This window comes from Pelodiscus sinensis, chromosome 6, assembly GCF_052426305.1.
Source record: "Pelodiscus sinensis isolate ZL-2025 chromosome 6, ASM5242630v1, whole genome shotgun sequence".
NCBI lineage: Eukaryota > Metazoa > Chordata > Testudines > Trionychidae > Pelodiscus > Pelodiscus sinensis.
The window spans coordinates 36,321,100-36,348,925 of record NC_143057.1 but is presented as its reverse complement, the minus strand read 5'-3'; the positions used below and the strand labels follow the sequence as shown (position 1 = coordinate 36,348,925).

General features: G+C 38.7%; 1 protein-coding gene across 1 annotated transcript in view; it reads right to left on the bottom strand.

Annotated features, from left to right (window-relative positions):
* Positions 1 to 41: 41 nt before the first annotated feature.
* The window catches only part of RORB (RAR related orphan receptor B), a 203,606-nt gene continuing 175,821 nt past the window's right edge, over positions 42 to 27,826 (bottom strand). Inside the window, exons 5-10 of the mRNA XM_006137819.5 lie at positions 23,011 to 23,132; positions 21,677 to 21,809; positions 18,614 to 18,721; positions 16,899 to 17,009; positions 12,739 to 12,851; positions 42 to 10,592 (exon numbers count right to left, since the gene is read on the bottom strand). Coding sequence (XP_006137881.1) covers positions 10,437 to 10,592; positions 12,739 to 12,851; positions 16,899 to 17,009; positions 18,614 to 18,721; positions 21,677 to 21,809; positions 23,011 to 23,132 — 743 coding nt within the window. The 3' untranslated portion in view covers positions 42 to 10,436. The remainder of the gene's footprint in view (positions 10,593 to 12,738; positions 12,852 to 16,898; positions 17,010 to 18,613; positions 18,722 to 21,676; positions 21,810 to 23,010; positions 23,133 to 27,826) is intronic.

Genomic DNA, 27,826 nt, shown 5'->3' with positions numbered 1-27,826 from the left:
GATAAATCTACTTTCCCCATTTCAGGATAAAACAAAGTCAGAAGTCAGATTTTATTTTCTTATACAGTTTTTTAATTCAGCATTAAAGAAAGGAACTTCATCAACATTGATTGTCATTTACAGAAAACATTCAAAAATCATGTGTGCATTATTATGGAATGCTAAAAGTATTCAACTAATAAATTACAGGACATAAAATAAGACAAAAATCTATTACATTCTAAAGCAATATAAAACTTTTTTATTTGACAGGGATGCTGGTTCTAGGATATTTATGATTAAAAAAAGACCCCCTCAATGGTCACTTTCTAAATGAATCAGGCTGTAGTTTTACTCACAGACACATAAATTAGGGCTCATATATTAAACAAGGGAGAGAGAGAGCAGAGCAAGATCAGAAGAAAACTGCAAATGTATAAAAACGATGGATGAAATCCTGACTCCATTCAAGTCAATATGAGTTTTACCATTTACTTCAACAGGGCCAGAGTTTCAACCAATATGTCATGTTGTCATTTGTGATTTTGCTTTTTGCATCTACAGGCAAATAAAAATACAGCATTCATTATTAATTATTATTATACAATTAAGCTTCAGAAACAAAAAATCAATGTTGGCTCTAGGAGGCATTTAGCGTTAGAAAGTATGTTTTATTCTGCTTTGAGTGTAATTTAATATTTATTCCATTTGTATTTGATTTTTTTACACTCTTGTCAGGCAATGCAGCTCTTGTGCGTTACCAAAGTGATAAACGTGCTCATTGAGTAGCAAACTACCCCGCCTCCTTTCCCCTCCTCCCCCCAAAAATCAAATTAAATCAATTTACAACAATGTAGCTACAGCCAAGCACCAAATAGCTCAGGGTTTTGAAATCAGGGATTTAACATCTCACTTCACTCTAACAAAAGTAACTGGAAATAGGTTAAAAATAGTAAACCTTTGAAACTTGGAAGTATATGACAAATCATATCCACTCACAATCCTAAAAGCAAGGAAGCATTTTCAGGGATATTAAAAATATTAGAAAGTTTCATTTAAATCTAAATAGCTATTTTTATTTTATTTATAAATTGGTAATCATAAAATACTAGCTGTTAAAGTAATATTTAGGATGCAGGAAAGGCATCCAAATGGGTTGCATGTTATTTATGCTCCTGCTTGTGTTGTTATAGCTGTTGATACACTGGACACAGTTTCTTTTTTTCTGTTATGACCTTTAAAATGTTTATTTGGTGAAGGTCAGTTATGGCTTCAGATTACAGCTAATGAGTGGCCTGACCTCAAATTTGAATAAGAAATTAAAAGCATACAAAAATATTTAGTTCATGGGAAAGAAGAGTTTGTTTTTATTAATATAATCCATGCTGGAAAGATTCACAAAAGCCATATGATGCAAGGAAACATTATTTGCTCAAGTAACCTTTTGCAGGTTGTATTGTTCAAATGCAGTCTTCAGGTATTATTAGCGCAATATTTACTTTACAGACTCATTGGGAACAGGTATCATTGACAGTTCTGTCTTATTTTTTCCCATTACAAACAGAAGTATACACTAAACACCAATGGCTGATCAAAAGGCTTTATCTGTTACAATCAGTTTCCAATAAAAACTGAAGAAAACATTACACTCATAGGAAGCAAGTACATAGTTTGCTCTTTGATGTTTTTATCCTGTTTAAAAAAAATTGTTACAAAGTCTTATGCTTAAACAGAGACATAGAAAAACTCAGTGTATTCACTGTCCCAAGTTATTTACAGCAAAAATTCCAGAGACAGCATACATAGTAGTAGACCTTCCACAAGCATATATTAAAAGTAATTGCATTTGAAAAAATATTTTATTTGTCCTCTACATTTCTACAATACATACTCAGTTTCTGTTTGTTTTGTTTTTTGTATTTTCTTTACTGTTAATCAGATGAGGCAGTCAATGCAGTAGTAAAATAAGGGATTTTTGTAGTCATTCAGATTCCTAATTTATGTATGTATATTGTCCATCGATTACAGCCAGGGCAATTAGTCTGACATGGGAATCATCCTGCAGAGATTAGCATAAAACTCAAAACACCTCTACTTTTTCTTGATGGGGGTGTGAACAGTAGCTCAGAGTTTCAGTTGTGCTTTATTCCTGGCCACACATACAATTACTGAGCTGCCCCCTTGTAGCCCACTGGAGGTCGCACTGCAATAATGCAAGAGGCAAAGATTACCACAGCTAGTTCACTTGTTATGCGACTCAGTGATTTTTTTAAATAATAAGTGCATGAACAAATTCCCCATCTACTGCACATGAATGCAAGGTCCACACTTTAGAAGGGTTAAATTATTATTAGAATTTCATATTAACAACGACAACAAAAAATTTGCCCGATTCAGACACTGAAGTGACACATTTAAAGAAAACAATTATAGTGCATTTGAATCCCAGAAGAAGCTGACAGACTAATCTATTTACTTTGATTTCTTAAGCTGGGCGTCTAATCAAGACAAATATAAGTGCTTTTTTATAAGCTGTTTTTAAGTAGAACAGTCTTCAAGGTAAAGTCTGTTCTCTGTGGTTGCCCATCTGGCCTGACTTGTTCTTCAACACATTTGAGCATTTGCTGCTTAAATAATAAGGGACCAAAATTGAAAACAAGGGGAAGTTTTTCTAATTCTGTCCAGATATAGTTTTATGGCGCATGTATCACCGGTGACAATGTATAGCAATAAACAAGGAGCGCTGCCTTGTCTTGAAGCATATACATGTTTCCCAACAGCAGTATCTTAAAGATTAGCAAGTCCAACAAATATGAAAAAACATTGTCATATCTACAGTAGATGAAGTTTTTTCTTTATGTTACTGTACAGACGACAGCGTGCAAAGCAAACATTTTCTGCATGTATAGTTACAAAGAAACACTTAGAATTTATTGCTGCTATATTCAATGATGTTTTCTTTCACTCTCCCTATAAGATGCAGTTGAATTGTTAGGATGATGAAAATATGTATGTGCAATACATCAAGTTACTGAACTCACTGTCAACAGTATTATGCTCATTGTCTGCAATAAATGTTCGGGCAATATTAAGCTCCAAACAAGAATCTGATCCTTCTTCTATGATGAATTTGTGTATTTCCTTAGTCTTTTAGGTTATGTCTACACAGTGGCGTTATTTCAGGATAACATCCGTTATCCCGAAAAAGAGTTGTGCACATCTTAACAGCACGCCTGTTATTTCGAAATAGATTAGAAATAACAGTGTCTTAGTCTGCCTTCCTGTAAACCTCGTTGCATGAGGAATAAGAAAGATGCCGGAATAGTGCTTTATTTTGAAATAAACTACACAATTTGCGTAGTTCAAAGTGTATAGCTTAGTTCAAGCTATACGTGACTGTGTAGACATACCCTAAGTGTAAACAAATGGAAGGATTATTTAAAAAGGACACTAGCAGATTGGCATAATCCATCCATGTCATTGTACATTCAGACTGTCTTTTAGGGAGAGTTATTGATCTATTAGAAACCACAGAGAATTTTTTCTGTCTTTTTTTCCACACTGGATTTTTTTTTCTATAGTGCAGGCTGTGCATGCAAGTGACTTTTATATTTAAATATTTTGCTTCTAGACCACTTTAGAAGTTGTGCATTAGTCATTTAAAACATTAACTGTGAGAGCCATATAATCTAAACTGCTGGCAGAGAGAGACTAAGGAGGCAGTTTTAGGCCTTCCCAGTGGAGAAGGTCTCACATGCCTCTAGGATGAGGGTTTCTGTGGGGTGAATTAGCTTTAAGCAGGTTCCAAAGTAGGTTAGTCACTTCTCAGATCTTGAGTAACCCAGTCATGGATATGTTTGAGGTGGGGAGCTCTCTGATTGGTCAGGAGGCTCTACCTTCTGATGTGCTGATGCAATTCTTTGGATCTCCATAACCTCCATGACAGGTTTGAAGTAGACCAGAAACTTGAATAGCCTAAACTCAAGCTGCAAGGATCTAACTAGAATGGTGATGGCTACCAGTATAAGAATTTTGCTAGACAGATTTATAGCTTTATACTATTGGTAGCAGGGCCTTTGTCTCTGCCTTCCAACTCTTGATGTGAGGTTTTTCATTCATCCTCCCTGTATGGGGGACACAGAGGTAGAAAGGGATCCCTAACAAATATGGGAGAAGTAATGTGAGCTTATCTTAGTCAGGGAGTAAGATCAGCTTCACTAGGTGAGGGGCTGGAGGGAATTGATTGTATGTGTGTGTGTTCACGTTCTCTGCACCCAGAGGGCAAGCAGTTCTTGGTAAACAGATGAAGTGTGGGCCTGGTTAAGGCATCGAGAAGCGGGACTGGGGAGGAGGAACATTGTTTCCATTCTAACATAGGGGATTATGAGAATATCATGCCTCTGGTGGAGTAATAAAAAATAACAGTGTCTCAACCCACACAGAAGGACATGGGTGTATGCTGGGAGAAGACCTGGCTTAGTGCCACAGATTGGGACTGGGCCTGAGGATCTGATGCATCCATGACAGGAAAGGATAATACTTAATCTCTTTCTTTTCTATGGCTAGCTCTCAGTGATTATTTCTCCAGATGGTCAGTCAGCAAAATGGTGGCTGTTACTACCAACATGCTATCATTTATTGTGTCCTAGTCCTTCACCCTACATACCTCCAGGAATTCCAAATATGGCCCACATTATTGGTACCTTACCTCAGTACCTATAAGTCAAACTTTCTTTTGTTAATAGTCTCATTTCAGTAACTCCTAGAGAGCTAATTTACATTCTGATTGTGTGGGGACATTTGAAAACATGAATTAACTGCTCAGAAACACCTTACTGGATGCAAAACAATAAAAGAAGAAGGTCCTGAACTGAGCTGCGGCAACAATGACAGTGAATTCAATGACAGTGAATTCAGTTTCTAACCAATGTTGTTTCTAACCCTTGCCTTGAAAGCCTTGTCTGGATCTCTCATTTGGGCATCTAAATGTGTGCCCTTCAAAGCCTCTAACATTCTTTTCCTTATTGTGACCATTATATTTATTTTTAATAATGAAACGTCCCTGAGTGGCAATACAGTGCAACATTTGCATCAAGCAGTGATTGTCATTTACAAAGTGTGAAACTTTGAAAGGAAAGAAGAGGCCTGATTCTCTGAGTCACTGTTTCTACAGGATGTCAGAGATAGTAGGTAGTCCTAAGAGTGGAGGAAGAAAGTGCTGGGCAAGGTTAAGAATAAATAGTATATTTCATTTGTGTCAGGTGGAAAAAAAAGCTGGTTTTGTCTCGAGTTTCAGTTTCAACAGAGATATTTATACAGGATGTGTTTAGACCAAAACAACTGTGTCGCGTGTCAGTCTCATCTCATTATCCAGTTATATTCCAAGGAATGCCTAATATTGTGTAACAATATGGCCGAATCCTCCCGTCCAAGCAAGGTCTTTATGTGATTGTGAATGAAACACAACCAATAGAGATAGGCTGTCTGGGGAAGGATGGTATTAGGAGGAAGATGTAGGGAGCCCAAACACCCTTTGTGACATGTTGTGCAGCTCCATAATAGCATAGAAGGGATTTTGGGACTGGTGCATATGTGATTATGCACATCTACCAACCAGAACACATTCCAAATCTGCACTACATCTGAGGATTCTGCCTGCTCCATGAAACAGCTTATCATTACCCATTATCATTCCACAACGTAGGGTGGAGGTGGAAGGTGGCAAGGGGATGTTCCTTTTCCCAACCTTTGCAGACGGGGAACAAAATATAGATAGTCCAAAGAAAACTCACACTAACACAGGTTACCCAGGATGCCCAGCACCAAAACCAATCATCACAGAGTAAAACTTGTCTTGGGTAATACTTTTTCATCTTCCTCACCTTCTTAAACACATCGCTTGGACCCATCTAAAAGTCCAAGGTGAAATGGAGGAAATAAATTATCCCCTTATGCAATGGGTCTGGAATTAGCAATGGGAACCACAAACTAAAAGCATTAAAACAAACACAAAGGCAACATTTGACATGTGTTCCTCAGAGCTCAAATGAAAGTTTCAAACTTTGAAGTCTTTGATTATATCAAGTGCCAAATACCTCTTCTGAGGTGCTCCGGGCCTTCTGCTTTTGTTAGGGAGCTGAGCAACTTGCAGAATCAGATCCTAAATATTGCCAATCACAAGCCAATCCTAAAACCTATATATTGCATTTACAAACTGCTTGATTTAATTGAGTAACTTCTATTACTCTGTTTTCCTAGCAGTTGAGGAACTAATCTTCCCATTAGAAGGAAATATCACTCTTGGAATTAAGTCTTCACACAGAGAGTTAGCAGGAGTGACATTCACACCAAAATTAAGTCTCTGTAGTCGCGTAACAAGCTGTCTACATCTGTCTATTCAGACAGTGCAGATAATTTGGTTCAATATGGTAAAATGATCTGAATACAATGCTAGAAATGGAGGAGAAGGTATAAATTTTTAAAACATTCTTTTTTTTTAAGCGTTGGGATTAATCAATCATTGAAAATCGGCCCCATTTAAAGTGCTTGCCATTAAAAAGTACCAGTAACTAACACACAAGCAGTGGTTGAACTATGACAGATTCTAATTGTAGGGTATTAACCGTTGCTGTCTTAGATACAACTGTGGAGTAACTAGTACTACTAATAATATATACAAAGAAGCATACATATTTTCTGAAATAAAAGAAATAGAAATTAAGTTGTTTACTAGTACAAGTGGAGCTCATGTTGTAGCTTGTTTTTAAGATGCTTGTCATCTATTCATGAAAAAGATATACAATTTCAATTTTTTCAAATATTGGCACAAATGAACCATCATCTGCAAATCTGTACTAGACTGCGTGATTAATTAGTCATTTTTCTATGGAATTATAAGTTTGAGTCTTCCAATCAAGGACCAAAACAATTTTACTTAAAAACAAATTTCAAACCAACTTGTTTGCAAACTTTGACTAGTTGCTAACTGCTGTTGCTGATAATTTAAGTATTCAGTGACTACTAACAAATATATTGGGAAAAAAAGCAGGCCCTATGTGCAGTTTATTCAAAAGTAATAAAAAGTGGGATGCTAAATTAACAACAAATATAATTTGCGATGAGTAAATTCAATAATTATACATTGATAACGCTTGCCTTTTTAATGGTGATCTAGGTTCTATGAACTGCCAATTTTTAAATACTGTTCTAAAAATCTTAATGCAGAGGAGCAGCAATGCACATTAAAAAGTGGTCTAGGAAAGAATTCCCAGTTTGCACACTACTTCTTTTGTAACCATTAGCATCATTCTTTAATTTTTTTGTCTTAGTTTCACCATTTTAAAAAAGGTATAATAATTCTTACACATGAAAAGTGTTTAAAGGATTAACTGGCTGAGGGTTAAGTGTTGTGAAGATGAAAAGCACTATATAAAGGCTGAGTCAAATCTTTTGTGTCTATGTCCAGTTAACGAGAGCACAAGGGATAAAATTCCCAAAGATATTTGTTTTGTTTTATGAAAGGAAAGGAATTGAAAAACTTTTCATGAAGCAACACAAAGTAATGAAGGACTATTCATTATCCACATTACAAAACCTCATTATTTACCAAAAAAACAGAAAAAGAACAATTATATTTAATCATATACTCTTTGGGTCTTTGCTATGTATATTACGTCTGGTCACAATAACACTGAAACAAACACTTTTTTAAGCACAGGTAGCTGAACCCCTTCAAAGACAAGCAGGGGAATAACTGTATACATATTCTCTTCTGAGCTACACTCTGACTTGATGGGTACTTTTATTTTTAGCTGTATCAACATATATTTTTCTTACTGTAACATATTTGCATACCTGGATTATCTGACTGTCATGGAGAGGGGAGGCACCGAGTTAATTTGGATAATCAAGACTTTAGATAATAATATGAAGGAAGAAACTAGTAATGATTCTGCCACAGATGTTCTGCACGACTTTGAGCAAGTCACATGTTAGCTCAAGATTTTGCTCCAAGTGAAGTCAAATAAAACTCTCTCTTTAGAGATTTAGGGTTAGGCCCATAGCCGTCTTGAGCTTCACCATCCTCCTTTATAAAATGGGAATATAAATACATTATCACCATACATGGATATTGTAGGGCTAAAGCAGTATTAATTAGTTGTGTTGAGATGGAAGTTGCTATAGAAGTGCAAATTTTATTTGTTATTTTAATTGAGGACATTTTCAGTGTAATTAGTAAATATCAGTGAACATGGCCCTGGTTTAGAAAACAAGTAATTACAGAAATAGATGCACAGTACAAAGTACTTTCGCAAGCACCATCTGATTGAAAATAAATAATTTCCAAGGTGAACTATTTCAGCTTGCACATTTTTTGAGATTAGAGACAGGCCAGTCAAAAAAATTATCTAATATAAACCTATGACTTACATGCATAATGGAGGCTTTTCAAATGTATTGATGTTTTATCTTGTCTGTGATTACTAAAGAAAATGAGCTGGAGAGGCAAACAATTTTTAACTTTGCCCAGTTAGGCCCCTTCCATGCCAATACAACAGAAGAGTATCCAGCTGGGGGAAAGGAAAACTCCATAAAATTCCCTTATCCTTCCTCAGGGGCCAACCCTGACATCTTATCAAAGAATCCACAGGAAGCTGTGATGAGGAGGAGATTCAGGCCAGATCCCTGCAGACTCCTGGAAATGGGCCAGAGGCTTAGGGCAATCCATGCACTTCCACCTCAGCTGTGGGTGTCTCAGGGAGTCTCCTCCACCTCCCTATTTGTGGAGCCATACTGACAGGGCTGCAGAAATCCCTGCATGGGACAGTTTATGGTGCTGAATGACTCAGGTTGCATTAATTTCTAGGTGGATGGTGGAGATGGGGGAGGAAGTGATCCCTTCTCTCCTGCCCCAAATTCTCTCTTTTTGCCAGTTGCCCATGCTCAGGTGCCTGAACTTATGGAGAAGCCTCCACAAGATAAGGGGACAGCAGGAAGTATGATATGGTGGGAGAATCCCTTCTCTTCTCACAGGTGGAAGGTCTACTGGGTGTGGATCTTGGAGAAACAAACACATTATTCATTACTGCTTTTTCAGCTTGGCCTGCTCTCCCACTTCCCTCTGCCCAGGATCAGCAACACAAAAAGGCATGAATACAACCCTGGATTAGAACACTCTCAGGTCTGGGAGAATGATCTGGGACAGATTCACATTTGCATTTGAATGCTGCTATCCAGGCTGCTACCTCTATTTTGAATTCAATTCCCTGGCCTAGCCTGAAGCTCTAATAGCAACATACTTACAGGAAATGGAAATCCTCCATTGTCATACAACAGCTTACTGTGGTTCACCTGGCCACTGTCTTTCCTGCCACCACTACCAGGATCACCACATCACATTTTTACTCTTCAAAGCTATGTATTGGGCCCTCTCTTGGTTCAACTTAAGTCCAGGGGTAGAAGATGGGCCTAGTATCTAGTTCTCTAAGAAGCATTAATAAAATATAATGTTTTGCTCTTTCACAAAAATGTTCTGTTTGGGATAAATGTTTACTCTCTGTTATAGGTACTTTACTGGCATGCCGTCCTCTTATGTTCATTTTTATATATGCTTTATTCCTGTAACAGGGAGAAAATTCCAAATAACTTTTCCTCTGTCCATTTGAACCATCCAGACAAGGCTTTTCCATCACTGACACAATCTTAATGTTTGATTTACAGACTGCATACTGCCTATGCACTCTATATGACAAGTTTCTCAGAAGTGATACCATTCTGTCATTACACATTGGTGAGTGAGGATTTCACTCCGCCTCACAGAGCAAAATCCTGATTGCCCAGAATAAATCTAATATATGAGTTGGAGTGTAAAAAATGCAGGAGAGCCTGATGGAGCATCCTTTGAAAGTAGGCATGGGATTTTTAAGCTACAGTATGTGCATATTTTATATGAAATTGTATATGAATATATAATTTCATATATGCACAACAATTTCCAAGACAGCTATAAATTTCCACATGCATTAAACTATCTAAAACATAGAAATAGGCAAGTCTAATAAGTGGAATTTTCTTAAATTATATTTGAACAATAAACAGCAAGAGTAATACTGCAAAGTACTCCTCTATTCTCATTTATATCTACAATAAAATTCTATGAACAGTTGTCTCCCAAAACATACCCCAATAAAATAAAAAAGGTAACACCCAGTGTCCTATATTTGTATATTTATGGTCTGTTAAAAAAAAAAGAAGTAAAAGAAAGACAAGAATAAAAGAGCCCCACTCAGAGGTGCATATTTACATTCTTCAAACTGTAGCGGTGAAAAATAATTCTATTAAGTGCAGGACATTCCTAGTGTTGCAGTAGTGACATTTTTAATAAGTCTTCATGAAAACATTTCTTTTGTCTTAACAGTGATGCATTCCATGACTATGTGACAATTCTATCTTCCCCTTCATTTGCAGCCAGTGGTAGAGTCTGGATTGAAAAGCTCCTTGTATAATGGAGGAAACAGTGTATTCACTATATCTGGATGAGATTGCTTAAATACCTGCAGTTTCTCTCCATGCAAGTTGCAAAGTGCAGTAATGGTTGGTATCTTGGCTACTAACTGTAAGGGAAAAAAAGAGCAAGAAAGTGTTTAGAAATAAAGCAGGGTTTCCAGAATGCACATAGGTAGCATCCTGCTGGGTAGAAGAATAACTGACTATGATTTACCGAGAACAGCAAAACCTGTTTAAAATTACCACCCCAACTGGCAAAAATTGTCTAGAAGAGGCTGGTTTTCAATTAAAGACCAAACACAACTGTCCTAGATGCACGGGTGTTATTTTAAAATAGTCATGTAAGAGAGAGGGCTGAATATTGGAGGTGGTCCTTAATGAAATCTCATCCCCGTAATAGCACCAAATATAATCATTAATGGTTGGAAAGAAAAAGAAGAAAATAAGACTAGCAGAGAAAAGAATAGCGGCAGTTTCCTTTCTTTCCCTCAGCATCAGAGTGCTATGTGGTTAGTTTTTCTAACTGACTAAAAATACTACCACATAAACCTATAGAATTTCCTGTGGAAAGTAGTGCATTTTTTGTGCAGTTACATGGGGAGCCTACCTAATTAAAATGTCTCAATTTTCCTCTGAATTGACAATTTATGTTATGTACCCCACACATTTTATAATCTTTTCTCTGGCAAAACTCTGAAATTAGTGGGAGGAGGGATTTATTTATTTATTTATTTATTTATTTTTACCAGGACTGCAGTATTAGGCCTTGCTTATCTGACGATGCTTTCAAGATCCTTTCTTACAGTAATACCTACATTTGGCAGATATGGAATCTCTAAAATTTACAAAGTAAGTATCCTTGTGATCCTTACATGAAAAAAGCACGGTGCTAGATGTGCTCTCCATTTGATTTTCTAGACTAATGTGCCTACACTTTTCCCCGGTGTTAACAAATATGTGTATATGAGCATTTCAGTAAGAAGCCTTACCAACCCAATTGGTAAAATTATTGTCTGTTATTGAAAACTGGAAGGGATTTTCCTCATTTCAAGTTTTACAAATTTTATTTCTGTTTTAAACAATTACAATTATAGCAAATAGGAAGCAAAATATTTGGCCAATAGGATAAAGAATAAATACCAGATTTATTCAGGTTAATCTATGGGTGTGAACCTTCAGGAATAACTCGATGCTATGTTCGCAGTATGTGATAACCCCCTCAGTCAAACTATTGAAACATCTACTATATATTTTACAGAGTTTGTGCATCTGTCTGTCTATGTATTCATCCATACATCTGTTTGTGTAAGAATTCCTCCGAAAGGGTAAGATCTAGGACCACCTAATTGGTATGTAGCTTAAAATAAGGTAAGGATTTGGTTATACCAAGATAATGAGATGTGCCTGGAATTCGATTGCTTCTCATAAAATGGAAAGAGAGGAGTCTGGCAGGCGGGACAGTTCTACTGCAGAATGACCACAGGGGAGCAGCAAGGGGGCAGAGATGGGGACTAGGACAGCTATAACCTCATTAGGCCAGCAGGGGACAGGAGCGGAGAAAGGGACAGATATCTACTATATATTCCAGAGAGTTTGTCTGTTTGTGTGTCTGTCTGTGTGTTTGTCTGTCCCCCAGTTGGGGGACATGTACCCCTCTCCTGGCTGTGCCAGCTGCAGTGGCTATAGGCAGGCACTTCTCACGTGGCCCCAAGCTTTCGTGGTGTGAAAGGGCTGGGTTTGTACTCTCTCCCCGGGGCAACCTGCATACTAACCCCCTTTTCCACAGCTTCACCCCAGAACAATGAGTTAGATGAAGAAAAACAAAACTTATTTGAGTTAAGGACCCAAGCAATGTCGGGTAAATCTTCTAGTTATATTATAATATTATAAAATGGTAACACTTTCTTTCTTACCCTTAGTCAGTGGGGAAATATATTAAGACTGAGCTTGTTTTCTGAATTCTTATATTAATATCTTCCAGAGTCTTCTGACTCTCATTCTCAGTGAATTCTTTAAAAAAAAAGATTACATTTTGAATACTGCATTAGATAATCTGGTAATGACTAAATTGCTGCTTCACCTTTGTCTGTTCCTCCACTTCCTCCACATCCTCTATCAAAGCCTTACTTTGGTTATCAAATATATAAGAAGAGTTATAATAGATTTGCTATATACATTTTGGCAACACTTCTGAATCCAAGGAAGTTTTATTCTGTTAATATAGTCTTGAACTAGTGTGTTCTAAGGATCTACCTTTGCCAAGGTCTCATCATCAAGATGGTTCTTCTGAATCACATGTTGAAGTGCAAAATAAATCTTTTCCTGAAGTTTCTGGACCTTTCTTGGTTCTATTAGCCAGGCTCGATCTGACGAAGAAGAAAGGCAAGGTCTAAAGCCAACAATAACAAGGAAAGAGGACTCATACATGCATTGGTAACATGCACCATGCTGACAAATGCTAATCTCGTTATGCTAAGGAACTGTGATGCTATTAACACATTATTTCAGAGGCAGAATATTATGAACTATTATACAATCACCTGGGAGTTCAACTCATCGACATGAAGTATGTAATTGCTACCAATACATTGCATTTACATGTTTGAACTTGACTAGGTGGACTTTAATAAAAAGGATAAGCGAGGAAAGGCATGACAAAATGGACAAACTCCTGCAAAAAATGTAAACAATGTCCAGACAATTCATTTATTCTCTATTGTTTTCTTGTTCATATTTCTCTATCATATCTATCATATTTCACAGGCAGTACAAGTACCGTTATTTTGGCACCCATTGAGTACAGAAAGAATAAACAAACTGAGCAAACTAGTCACACCTCGTTGACAGCAATAAAATATGGCAATTTAATTTTTTTTTAAATTGTTGCAACCTCTTTAAATGCAAGTTTATCATTATTTAAAAATGCACTCCTTTGTAAATAGCACCAGGTAACATAAAATCAAAATTATCTGGGAGAATATGTTTATAGAAATAGCTGTTTGGAGCCTATCTTGATTGTACTGACGTCAAAAGGAAAACTCCCTATGATTTCTGTGAAAGATGAGGATCTACATTCTCCCAACTCATGGCTTCCTGAAACAACCATATGCAAATAGTGCAGCAGTTCATGATTCAATTCTCTGTCTATCAATCCAATCCAATTACTGGACCAATAAAGTTTTTGTTTTCATGCTGCAAATCTCTCTCTCTCTCTTTTCTGAGTGGGTCTTAGAAATAGTTTTTGGCTTTCAAACAGGAAACGAAAAATCTATTTTAGAGCAGAAAGATTTTACAGGAAGAACAAGGAAATGTAGAAGAGCCCTTCCCCCATACAGATGCTTATTTTTTAAATCAGAGACAGAAGGGAAGTAATAGCACTGATTGGATAGGATTATTGTAAACTAACCATTCATATGAATTTATCATACTGGCCTGATAAAGTTATGTTTCAACATATAACTAACAGCCATACCATCATTTTGTCTCCTCTATGTGGGGAGAAGTGCATGAAAAGGGCATAGCATGAAATTATTGCTGTTCGGAACACACTGTTTTGAGCCTTTTCTGAAAAGAGACAGCGTGGTGGTCTCTAGACACTGAACAGATGCTCAGAGAAAGAACCTTGTTAGAAAGATAAAGAATCTTGTTCACATAAGGTAAGCACCTGGATTCGGTAATAGCAGGAGCAGCAGTAACAAGATTAGCGTAGAGCTTACATAACACCTGCCTAAGTGAGCATACAGTACTATTCAGACTTCATATATTAAGTGCCAAATTTATGCTGTCATTAAACATGCATTCTAGTGGATTTAAACCAAGGCCCAGTGTGGTAGGCTGGAGCAAAACAGATTTACCACAGAGGGATGTTCCCTAAGGATTTCTCTCTCAATAACAAGCATGGGCTTAGAAATGAATCAGCATGGTTGGTACTGTGTTTTCGTGAATAATGTTTCAGTGTCTAATACTACCAATTAGGGCTGCTATGCATAAAGCATAACAGTTAAATTTAGGACAAAGAAAATGTTTGTGATAGTCATCATTGTGTTTCAACCCATCTGTCTGTTATGTCACCCCCTCCCCCACATAAACACATAGACTGCAGAAAGAAGTGGCACATATCCTTGCTTTGACATTTGTTTCTTTGTGATGTGGGAGAGAATGGAAATTAATCATGTGTCTTTTTGTCAGTGTGTAGGAAAGACCCATTCAGGAGATGACAGGTACAACTATGGGATATTACGGTAACTACTCTTGTGTCTCTGAAAATCAGAATATCCGTTTGCTCTTCAGAGACACAAGAGTACTGTGGACGGGCAACAGGGGTTTCTTGTGCAAGAAACCCCTATGGCTAAAATGGCCATCAGAGCTTTCTTGCGCAAAAGAGCGCCCACAGTGACATGGACGCACTTGTGCAAAAGCACATCTCTTGCGCAAAACCACATGGCAGTGTGGACACACTCTTGTGCAAGACCTTTTGCACAAGAACTCTTGCGCAAAACAGTTCTTGCGCAAGAAGCCTGCAGTGTAGGCGTAGCCCAAGAGTTTGGTAGCTGCTCTTGTTTCTCTATAGGACACATCTCCCAAACAGCTTCCTACACCCAGCCATCTCTGTCTGAGAGAGGCACAGCTCAGTACTAGCAGCAAAATATTTGACACTTATCAAACTGTAGGGTATTTAGAGGACCATTTGCTCTTCCCTTTTGTATTTATCTAGCTCCCAAATATATTAAACTACTGCATCGTCACACCGTTTTTATGGATGTACAGTATTGGGATGACCCGACTGAAGTGAATGGAGTTTCACAGTGATTTAAATGTGCCTTGAATCAGATCCTTTATGTCTAAGTCAGTCACTCTAGTAAAACATCATATTAGAACACAACTCTCAGCAAAGGTTTAAATACAAAGACAGGTTCAAGCATGATCACAGGGATTCCACCTTTGCACATTGTGAAGGTTTTGCAATAGAAAACAAAACTTGGTTGGAGGATATGATTCTGCTCACAGCTCTGTTGCTGCCCTTTCTCCTGTGGCTGAGAAACCTCTCCAGCCTAAAATACATCCCAGCAAAGCAGCTTTGCTTCCGATGACTCCATCTAAGCAGCTAATGATGCTAACCTGAAGCATGTTCTCACTGAGTCATCCCTTCCAACATGGAGCAAACTGTTACAAAACACAAGTTCTCCTGGGTAACAAGGTGAGGTAACAAGGATCAGAATCCTTGCAGCACATGTTATTATAGATATGAAGCACATTTACACCATCTGTGCTGCTCTAATTTTGTCTAAATTAATCTGCTCCACAGATGTGACAAAAGGACAAAGCAACTTAGAGGAGGCCGTGAACAGAATTGGGTGAATTGTGTGTGTGTGTGTGTGTGTGTGTGTGTGTGTGCGAGTACGCACACATGTGTAGGGAATAAAAAACCTGATTAGATTTTTAAAAGGCCTGACGAATTTAGGCATACAAGGCCCATTAACATTCAGCGGGAGAGTGCTTTCCCCTCAGATGTTTTTAAAAATCCCACACTGAATTGTGAACATGTCCACTAGATTCAGCTTGTGATCTGATCTAATCACCTATGGTCCAAACCCTATTTCTTCTACTTTTCCATGAACATTCACACAGCCGGTTGTTTTCAAACACATATGTACACACATGGGTATTTTGCGCAAATGAGCATATTCCCATGAGAATAAATGTATTTCTGGCTGGACTTTGTATGGGGTAGGCTCTTGTCCTGCTTGCTCCCATCCTACATGAAAAAGCAGTCACAGTGCCATCTTTCTACTCTGCCAAAGGCGATGCATACTTCCTTGTGCCAGCCATGAGAGTGCCTACTGCCTCAGAGTGGGAAAAGGAACTGAGGCCTTGTGCTTCCTGGAATTCAAGAAGGAATATGCCTCTTTGAAGCACAATGTATCTCAGAGAGATACATGGAAGATATGATACATGGGAGAATGATGCTCTGCACCACTTGCAATCAGTGTCTATGCCCATCACATAAAATCTGCCACCCCATTTCTTTCTAGTGCTCCTATTTTTCTTCCTTCACTTTATGACAGTGCTTTTGAACATTGAAGAGATAATACTTGGCTCCAATCCAGCTGGTTATTTTTCTGTAATTTAGTTCAGGTTTTGAACATCTGGCCAGAATGTTTTGGGTAACAGACAGGTCATAAATCTGACTACCTGTGGCTCTTTAGGCTGATGTCCCATATTTTGTTTTGAGCCTATTTCCAGTAAGTTAACTGCTGTCGATATAATGTATTAAAGACGACTTTAGAGGATAATCCAGACAATTCTTAATGTGACAGTTTGAGTAGGGGAACAACAGCTGTTTATGCAGGCAAAAAGGATGAACAAGGATACAGTGGAAAAGAAGATTCATCAAAATACATGGAGATAACTACCTGGTGATATCAGAACAGCAGACGAAAACAAGGCAATCTCTTCCTCAGTCAGCTGTAAGGAACATAAATTCTTTGCAAAGTCAAACGCTTCATTCACCAGATCATCAGAACCTATAGACCAGAGAGGACAAAGTCAATGCTAGAAATTTATCAGCTCTTTACCCTGCCATGAAAAGTTAATTGTTTTGATGTCAACTAAAAGAGCATGTGTGTGTGCTTGCATGCATGCATGCGAGAGCGAGAGAGAGAGAGAGAGAGAGAGAGAGAGAGAGAATGAAAGTGAATGAGCAAGTGTTGGATTATGTAAACATTTCTTTACCACTGAATTTGCACTTGAATGGAAAGCTATTTAAAAAGTAACATTTGCAGCTGCACATCACTAAAACTTTCCATGACTCCCAGTAAAAAAGTGTATCTAAAAGCTCCAAAGAAGAATCAGGGGGGAAATATGTCTTTTGCAATGTCATACAGACATGTGTGCCAAGAATTTTCTTTTCTCTTTATGAAAAAAAACCCCTTTGTTTCCAAAATGAAAATGGGATCTACAGAAAGAGTCTGATTAATACAGAATAATCATCTCCTAGAACATCCATGAGATAACAATATGAGATAAGTTTTTAGAAGTTTGGAGAAAAACATGCTATGTGACAAAGAAAATCAACTACACATATATAGAATATTTATTTACAGTTAGAATATATTTAGCTCATTGCTTATATGCAAATTACTACCAAAATTGAATCCTTCATTAGAATTGGTCCTGATTGCTGAATGATTAACAGTTTGATTACTCTGACAACCAAAACACTGATGTCATTTATAAAGCAAGGTAGCAGCCAGTATGCATAGTACATATAGGGTGCATCTAGACTACATTCCTATTTCAAAAGGTTTTAAAAAAAAAAAAGCAGTCAAGATGCGATTCTTTCAAAAAACCCACCCATTTTTCAAAAGAACCATTAATGAGATTCTTGAAAAAAATGAGGTTTATAGGATTCTTTCAAAAAAGGTTTTTTTTCTGAAAGAACCGCGTCTAGACTGCTTTTTTCGAAAACCTTTTTTGAAAAAGCGATCAGACGTGATTATGCAATTGGAGCATGAGATTTGTAAAACAGCGCTTCATTTGCATTTTTGATTCCCTTCATTTCCATTCTTCTTTCGAAAGAGGAATGCAGTCTAGACACACCCATAGTGATATGGAATTAAACAGTTGCTCTACCAAATCAGTCTGAACCTGAGCAGCATCTGAATTTCTCTCACGATTCTGAGCATTCTGGATAACCCTTTGGTGCCCCCTCATGACCTTTGTGGGATCCATGTACCATACAGGATTCAATTTTGAAACCATTCTTTATGTTGATATTACATGCCAGTGAAAATATCAAGCACAAATGAGGTTGGGATCACTTTAGGCCAAATTCTGAAATCTACATTCATATTTTACTCAGTCCTTATAAGGCACTCTGCCAAAATGTGTCTTGCAAACCTCCCATAGCTCCTTTTCTACTAGAGGAAAACAGCCTACTACTGCTAGCATCTAATGGAGTTATGTTAGCTGAAATGGTAGTTTTGTGTTCTGCGATGCTAAAAGCAAAGGAACCAAAACCTGCCAATGACTTTTTATTTTATTTTATTTTATTTAGAAAAATAAATCTTCCACTGATGCCAGAATTGAGCTCATTCTAATGGCTAAAACTAAAAAAAGGCAAACATACCCAAAGCTTTGAACATTTGCATTCCTCCATACTTTCCTTCAAACAGAACAGTGTTGTTGAGTGGGTTGAAGGCACGGCACATTCTCACCAAAACCACTTCCAAGCAGCCTGTTGGACAAGGAAAGAGTATGCAAACTACACACACTTCATTACTGGGATATTTGAAAGCAGCTGTATTAATTTCAGAAAAGTTTCTTAGCAAAATATCTATGAACAGACACAACCTTGGGCACAAATATGGATTTACATGGGGCGGGAGATCTTAAGCACCTAAGTCCAATATTATGTGTCACTAGCAATCACAAAATCCTGCTCAGCAGCCCCCTAACCTTTAAGATGTCTAAAACCCCTAAGGCCCAGATCCAAAAAGTTACTTATGTTTTTATTTTCAGTGGAGTAACTAAGTGTCAGCAGCAGGGCATGTATGTGCACACCTGCCTAAATCTTGACACTGGACAGGTGCTTGGTCCCTAACTCATGCCTAAGCCCCTGGTGGAATCAAACACTTAGTTGTTCCCCAGCTATCTGGGGCCCCTCTGGTAGATGTGCTCAGAGCAGGTCTAAACGCACATAAAACAGCAAGGAAAAGGATGTTTCCCCCCTCCTTAATATTAGACTTAAGGTGGAGCAGGGATTCGAACCTCCGTCTCCCACCTCACAGGAAAAATGCCCTCACCACAGGGGTATGGGATAATGTGAGAGAGGCACCTCTCAATCGCTCTTGTTGAAACTCTTCCACTTTGTTTCCTCAGGCTTCATTCCTGCTTTGCCAATTATTTGTAAAAAGTTGATCAGATTCAACAGGAGAGATTGAGAGAACTCTCCCCTCCTCCCCAGTACACCACAGCCCAGTGACTGGAGCATCCCCTTATAATATGGAAGAGCCCTGTTAAAATCCCTTCTTCATATCAGCCCGATGTAGAGTTGAACTCAGGGCATCCTATCCCAGATGAGAACGCTAAGCACTGGACTTAAATGCTGCAATGGTAGTTTCTTCCATCACCATCTAGCCCTTCACAAGTGACTGGAAAAAATACATGTTGGGATTTTTTTTTAGTTTGACCTGAAATATTTTTATTTGATACACTAGAATTTTTCACAATTTTTGGATTTAGTTTGACCCAAACCAGTTCTTTTTTTTTTCAGAAATGTCATAGAACTGAACTACCTAAAAGTGAGGTGCTGCAATATTAAATGTTGCAGGGCATATGCCCTCTTTGTGAATCCCACCCGAACAACACAATACAACCTACACATTTGACTGCCCTTGGTGCTGGATGAGTTGGTTACTCACAAGACAGAGGGATCTCCTCTGTGGCTGTGGGATGTGAGTAGGAGACACTTCATCATCCAGTCTATGCCTCTGGCACTGACCAGAAAAGAAGGGAAGCAATTCATGATCCAGTCCCACTACCCAGCGGTTTAGGTCCCCATACTTGTTAGGGGCAGTGAAAATTGGCAGGCCACCCCTAATTTTAGTAGTAGAGCTGGTCAAACATTTTCTGATTAAAAGATGGTTTTTAAAGGGTTTCATTAATTTGTTTGTAATGAAAAGTTTTGAAAAAGCATCCCAAATTTTTCTTTGAAAAGAAAAAAGTTAGTTACACGGCTTTTTAAAAAAAGTTTTTCCATTTAGAAATGATGGGGTTTGCCATACTTTATGACTGTTTTCCAATGTTTGTGAGTTTGAAAACAAGTTTTTTCCCCTCACTTTTCTAAACTGTTTCCATGATGTTTTCTGCAGGAAAACCATAAGAATGTGTGAAATTGTGGCTTTCCCCCTCTTTCTCATAATGAAAACGAGGTGAAACAGTCAGAGGGTGTAGAATGTCAGAGGGAAAATAACACTTTATCACATTTTTAAACTTTACCACAAGGAAATCAGAATTTCCTAAAAGGAAAACTTTAGAAGGGGATTTTTATAGGAAACGGAGGGAAAAATCCCAGAATACTGGCTAGATCTGATCAATATTAGAAATTTGAGGACCAGTAAAACATTAACAGTTTATACACTCTGCAGCTAACCAATGCAAAATGTCACTGAATCTTCCCCCCCCCCCCCGCCCCCGAAGTGCTACTGTTTCTTTTACTTTACCAACCAAATGCATAAAATTGTGTAACACAAGCTGGAGTGTCAGTAGTGATATTATTCACTATTCTCATGCTAATGACCTTCTTTTCCAGGGAATCGTCTGTATTCCCACTGAAGCCCTATGGGTCCTTTTATTTTTCTGCAGTCTGCTCCAGCCTCCTACATTGTGATCTCATATCACAACCACACGTAACAATACTGCCTCTTTCAGAATTGCCTGAGAGTTCTCCATTGAATGACACAAGGCACTTCTCTAGCTCAAAGAAACTGCCTCATGCTGCATCCCAGCCTCTGCTAGATCCAGGGACTATTACAGAACAGGGTAATGCAGTTAATAACCTGTAGTAGCTTATTTGATAATACCATTTTATACTATTGAATGAAACGGAATTATTGCAAGGTCACAGTTCCTAACAACTATGGGTCATCAAAGAGCATCTTAAAATGATTCTAAAAGAAGGGAAGGAACTGCTGTGCAACATGACAGAAAAACTACCCCCCCTCCCATACACACACTGCAATACATGCACACATATAACGGTGTCAATGCATGCTGTCACACTCCAACTACACTCATTTCAGTATTAATTACTGTCAGCAGGGATTTCTCCTACCAAGTACTAACTAGGCATTGCTGTAGCATCATTAAAATGATTAGAGTTGGCCACAGAGGCAGAGCCCAGTTAGCCTGGATTTGATTCACTAAAATCAAGTGATGGTTTTAGGGGCAGCAGTTTGGCAATCAAACCCATTCAACTTGATAATTCCTTATGCTGTATGTCAAATGGGATTGTGGCTTCTGCAATTAACAGTAAGTTTTTCCGTAAATGAAAAACACCACTGACTTTAGAGGGAGTGGGATCTGAAGCCAGGAAGGTTGCTAATGCAGTCACATTTAAGCATGTGGCTAGGGAAGGCTGTGCTGAGGAGAAGGAAGGTTTGAAGAGAGAATGACTGACTTAACCACTCACCTGATTTAAGGAGTAGAATTTGATCATTTTGACAGAGCTCCATGAAGCCTGTTATCCGCTTTGCAAACTCCACAACATATTGAATAGCATGAGTAATCTGGATGGCACACTGCTGCCACAACGCTTCTCTTGTCTTCCAAGGAAACATGCAGATACAAAATAAGGCAGTAAGCAAACAGAATGTTTAGAGGCAAAACAACACAATGGTGTGTATAATAGACAGTGCTGGTAGCATCACTTACAAGCCAGGCTGCCTGATTCTTCTCATTATAAGACCCTAGTTTCAGTTGCTTATAACTTTTTGCCAATCTTTAACTGCTTTGGCTACATCTCTGCTAATGGCGAGTTTCAACTCCTTTTCACTGAGGAGCCAAGAGAGCTTCTAAGAACAAACAGAACTACTCTGCTTTGTCTAAATTGTGATGGCGGAATCAGTGTTATTGTAAAAATGGAAAACAAACAGAACAACTCGGTTTGATTTCTATTCCCAGACTGAATCTGCAGAGCTGCAAGAGGGAGAAGTATTTTGAACCAATCTGATATGGGGATCATAGGGAGAGAATATATATACAACCAAATGAGTTCATTTTGATAGCCATTTTTCAACAGTAAAACCACGCTTTAAATTCTGCATTATTTAATGGCTACAAATTATGAATGTTTTATTGCAAGGAACGTAAACCTCAATTTTCCCACCTGAAAATGGGAACAGTTTTAATAGCTGTCCTAAATATGTTAAGCAAATCTATCTTCTGTTTTGAAAACTCTTCCAACATATGGAGTCCAATCCTGCTCCCATTAAAGTCAACTGAAGTTTTGGGAAAAGATCAGGCTTATGGTAAATAATAAATATGGGAGACTGATTTTATAACCATTATCTTTGGCCTGATGTTACACTACTAGCAAACACACTAATAATATGTTATTTTCTTTTTAAAATGTTCAGTTGCATCTTCAATTGCCAAGTTCTTCTAATATTAAAGTGCTATTTCCCACCACCAAGGGTATAAAGCTTAACTGGGTATCGATCAACAAACCCTTAGCAAATATACTTCACTGAATCATTATAAATCACAAGGAGAAGGAAAAGCAAGATAAGGAGTGTTAGTAAGAATAAGAGCCTCCGGAAAAGGGCACTTTTTCCGGAGGATCGGGGCCAGTCTAGACGCTCTTTTCCGGCTTTTTTAAAAGCCGGAAAAAAGCGGCGGACATTTTTATTTAAATGCCGCGGGGGATATTTAAATCCCCCGCGGATTTCCCTACGACGACTCGTGAAATTTACATGCCCCTTCCGGAAAAGGGGCCAGTGTAGACGTAGCCTTAGAGTATTGTACCTTGTTCTGGTATACTTTAATTTCTTCATACGTATGCGTCTGCCATGCTAGCTGGTGTAATTCATCCATTGTATATTGACATGTCTCCAAATGGGACTTAATGATATTCTGTGCAATTCGATCTAAGAAATGGGGGAAAAGCAGAAAGTCACAGTGAATAGTAATTTGCAATAGCAAGATTTTGAAGACATAAATGTTATGTGTGTATGTGGGTGATCAGTAGGCAACAATACAATATATTTTATACACCAGCACCTGACAATGTCATATTTATCAGTGTGAAACATTTTCGTATTTAGCTAGTTAGTGTCAGAACTGTGAAAATGTTCACTGTTAAATCCAAAGCTACAGGAAATATCCTTGGCTGAGGATTACAAAATTAAAAATAGCCAGTCTTTGGGATGAAAATGTACCCAGTTGAAACTTTATCTGTATCTGGATAGGCACACATTTTTTAGAAATGAAGGATGGTGTTTTCAAATGGATATTGGCATGGAACAGCAGCGGCAAAACCTCATACAGAAATGCCAATGAATTCCTCAGAAAAAGGCAGCCCATTTGAGGTGCTGCAGCCAGCCTTTGGCACGGGAATGAGGAGGACCAGGAACAGCATAGCTTCTTCGTCATTTTCTACATCACTCTCAATCTTTCCTGTTGCAGCTGTTCCACTTTGTATAAATAATTGACTACTCACTGGGCCAGAGAGAGACTGTGTGTGGCTCTGTCGCCTGCTACTTAGGGAACACATCTGGGAGAGGAAACAACTGGATTCCAGTCCCTACTCCAGCAAATAATGAATTATTTATACAAAGTGGAACAGCATCAACGGAATAATTTAAGGGTGATCCAACACCTCAATGGTTTGGCTATTAGGCCATTCGAGTGGAGGGATCAAGTCCCTGCTCTTTGAAAGCAAGGATTTGAAGCTAGGTCTCCCATATCACAGGTGAGCATGCTAGCTACTGGACTGGTAGGTATAAAAGAGATAGGGAGAAGTGATGCTACAAACATTTTGCGAATGGTGCCTAACTCCTCTTGTGACTCTAACCCCAAATTTAAAATAATTCATTTTGACATTTCCTTCTTTTTTAATGGAAACAATTCACCAAGATCAACATAAATTCCCAAAAATGATTTGGGTATATCTAAATTTGTATGTTGCTGTGAAATAGGGTTTCACCCAGCTCTAGTAATAACCACCAAAAGGGCATGTTAGTGATGTGTAGGGTCTATTCCATATTATCGTCCGGCAGGGAGAGGAGGATGGAACTTTTGTCTCAGGCTGCCCTATTTGGTCACCCTAGTTACCTACTGCAGGGGTGGGGAATGTCAGGCCTGGGGGCTGAATGCAGACCCAAGCTTGCTTGGATCTGGCCCCCAAGGCTAAGGGCCCCCCTTACATTGGGGAGCCAGTGCTAGTGCTCCAACCCCCCTGCCGCCCCACCACAAAACTGGAGTGCACAAAATCTACTAGGCTGGGTCTTCCTAGGCTCTGGTGTGCCAGGGGAATGTGGGGTGTGTCTATCTCCTTCTAAGTCAGGTGCCATATCAGTGAGGATTTTTTATTTTTGCTTCTCACTTGCATGTGGCCCCCTGACTCAAAAAGGTTCCCCACCCCGACCTACTATATATCTAGTCATGTTGGGAGAAAGGGATGAAAAAGAAAAGCTTGGAAAGAGAGTAGAAAAGGGACAAGAAAGTAAGAGAACGACTGCAGAGAACGCTAGAACTTGGGGCTATGTCTACACTGCAGACTTCTTGCACAAGAACTGTTTTGTGCAAGAGTTCTTGTGCAAAAGGTCTGGCACAAGAGCGTGTCCACACTGCCATGTGCTTTTGCGCAGGAGATGTGCTTTTGTGCAAGAGCATCCATGGCAGTGTGGACACTCTCTTGCACAAGAAAGCTCTGATGGCCATTTTAGCCATAGGAGTTTCTTGCGCAAGAAACCCTTGTTGCCTGTCCACACTGCCTTCTTGCACAAGAGCTCTTGAGTGAGAGGGTTTATTCTTTGGGGGGAGAAGAATAACTCTTGCGCAAGAAGCCCTCTTTCTGATTCTTTACTGTAAAGTTACTTGAGCAAGAATGTGTGTGCAGTGTGTCCACAAGGTTTTGCGCAAGAACAAGTGTTCTTGCGCAAAAAGCCTGCAGTGTAGACATAGCCTGGGTGTAAAATCATCATATAGATCAGAGGTGGGTAAAATCCAGCCCCCGGGCTGGATCTAGTCTGCAGGTTAGTCGCTGGCAGGCCCCCACCTCCATGTTTACCTGCACCTCTGTAGGTATCGTAGGATCACAGTTCTCATTGGCCATGAGTCGCCATCCAGTCTGCGACACTTCCTACTGCTCACATTGGCTGTGAATGGCAATTTGCAGCCAACCAGAGCTGCGATTCTCCAATATCTGAGGAGGCTCGGGTAAACATAGCGGCTACAGCCCGCCAGTGCCTAATCCTGTGGGCTGCCATTCTTTTATTTCCCACCCCAATATAGATTAATGGTGGGTCTCCATTCACCCATTTCTTGTAAGTATTACGAGTGGAAAGGAATTTACTTTTCTCCACTTAAATCTGCCTTGGGAAAAGCTGTAGTTTTACTAACATGAAGTGATCTGGATGCTTAATGGCAAACCACCCATCCTGGCTTATTCATATATCATTCAATAGGAGAGAAGGTGGATCCTATTTATAGTTTTAGAAAGAAACCATGTGAAAATTGTTAACATGGTTTTATAAGAAGCTAGACAAAGCCTAGCCATCTCACACAAAATATTTCAGGTTAATTCAATTTCCTAAGTCAAATTATAACTGAGTGGAAAAGATATCCTCTTATTTACATATGTAATTCAGAGTTACTTCACTGAGTTCAGTTGAGTTACTGTGGATTTACATTGGCTCATGCAGAATCTGGCACAAGAACCTTTATCACTTCCCAAGAAGTTGCATAGCCCATTTGCTGTTGCTACAAAACCAAGATGTTAGAAAAATTTTCCCACACACTGACTGACGGTCAGGATCAACAATGAATCAATCTACTATTAATTATACTTAAAAATAAACCAGACTATCATTACTTCCTCATGTCTATAATATGTTTTATTGAGGTAATGAGAATGAAGTATATGATGCTTGCTGGAAACATATTGACCATCGGAAAATTGACTGTAGAAATTGAGCACACATGGTAGGGTGTGGTTACATATGTCACAAGGGAGGATTTAACCAGATGGAAATGAAGTGCAGTCATAGGAACTTTAAGATTTGTATAAAAATACCTGACAATAGAAAAATAATTTTAACTTGTATTACATTTTTCCAGACTATCTTGCAAAACATGTTTTAGTTCCATGCTCTCAGTGGCTAATATATTCATTTCCTTTCTCTTGACTCCAGGTCCTTGCCTACGGTTTTAATTTAGGGTACATCTATTTATTCTGAAATAACGTATTGCGCATCTACACAGTAAAATAAATTCAAAATAACGGGCTTCTTACTCTGACTGCTATAAACCTCATTGTTCGAGGAGTAAGGGAAGTCAGAGGAAGAGTGCTCTATTTCAGAATAAGTGCTGTGTAGATGTACCCAATTTTGACATAAGCTATTTCAACTCACCGTACATAATTAGCATAGCTCAAGTTGCGTAGCTTATTTCAAGTTTAGCCCTGCTGTGTAGACGTACCTTATTCTTCCTATCCTACCCTCCACCTTTCTCTATATAACACAATAATTATTCATACATTTGATATAATGAAAATAAGGGGTCATATTACTGCCTCTAGAGTAGGTAGTTTATTGTTTTTTGGTCAGAATGAGACACATTGAAGGTAACAATGTGAAAATAACACATAAATGCTTTAGTATTACTTGCCTTGAAATATCTTTGATTGTTACAGCTATCTTATGGTACCACTCACATTACTGATGGCTTATTCGTGTACTTTCTGTTTCTGTATTTACTCAGGATGAATTGGTTCAGCAGCAGTTCATATGCTTTTCAATATTTTGCATGTACTAATTGTTCCTAGAGCTGATGATAAAACCTATCTAGGTATATGAGGGCCCAAAGCATGTTGCATGCTGCCTTCCAAAGATGAGCCAGGTGCAAAGACAGATTTGAAATTCTTGTGCTGCAGGCCAGATAAGTCTGAGTCTATCATGGAAAGGATACACTTGATCTCTAGGGGAAGGAGTCTGACAGTTCATTCTGTTTTCTGATTAGAAAAGTGCATAAGCATCAGAGGAGGCTGCTTGCCTGCTTTCAGAGTGGGCAGTTATGAAAAGGAAAAAAGGGATTAGTGTTAAAATGGCAAGGATTGGGCTCATGGGTCTTGCAAAAGGAATTGACAAGAGAGGGTTAAAAAGTAAGAGTATGGACTTTCTGAGGGATAAACAACCTATTTCAGGTAAAACATGCAGAAGGTTCAGAATAAGGATGTTAAAGACTAGTCAACTATCTGATACGCAAATGCTTATCGGATAGTCAGTTGACTAGATGACTAGTCGATTCCCCTCGCCCCTGATGCCTCAGGCGGCATTCAAAGGGGCAGCGCCACACAGCTGAGCCTGGACTCAGCTGTGCGGCACTGCCCATGTCAGCTGGGGACTCTCCAGCTGATCCCAGGCTCCAGCACTAGTTAACATCCTTAATTCAGAACATCTTCTTGTCACAACACTCTAAGGGGCATGATTTTAATGTATTGGTTTTATCTAGCATAGGTTTATGGAGGCCTCACTCTACCCGATATCCTCAGTACCCTTTGTACCAGTGGAATGGGAGAGTGTCCCAATAGCAGAGAAAAAAACCCAGCTGTTTCAGCCGT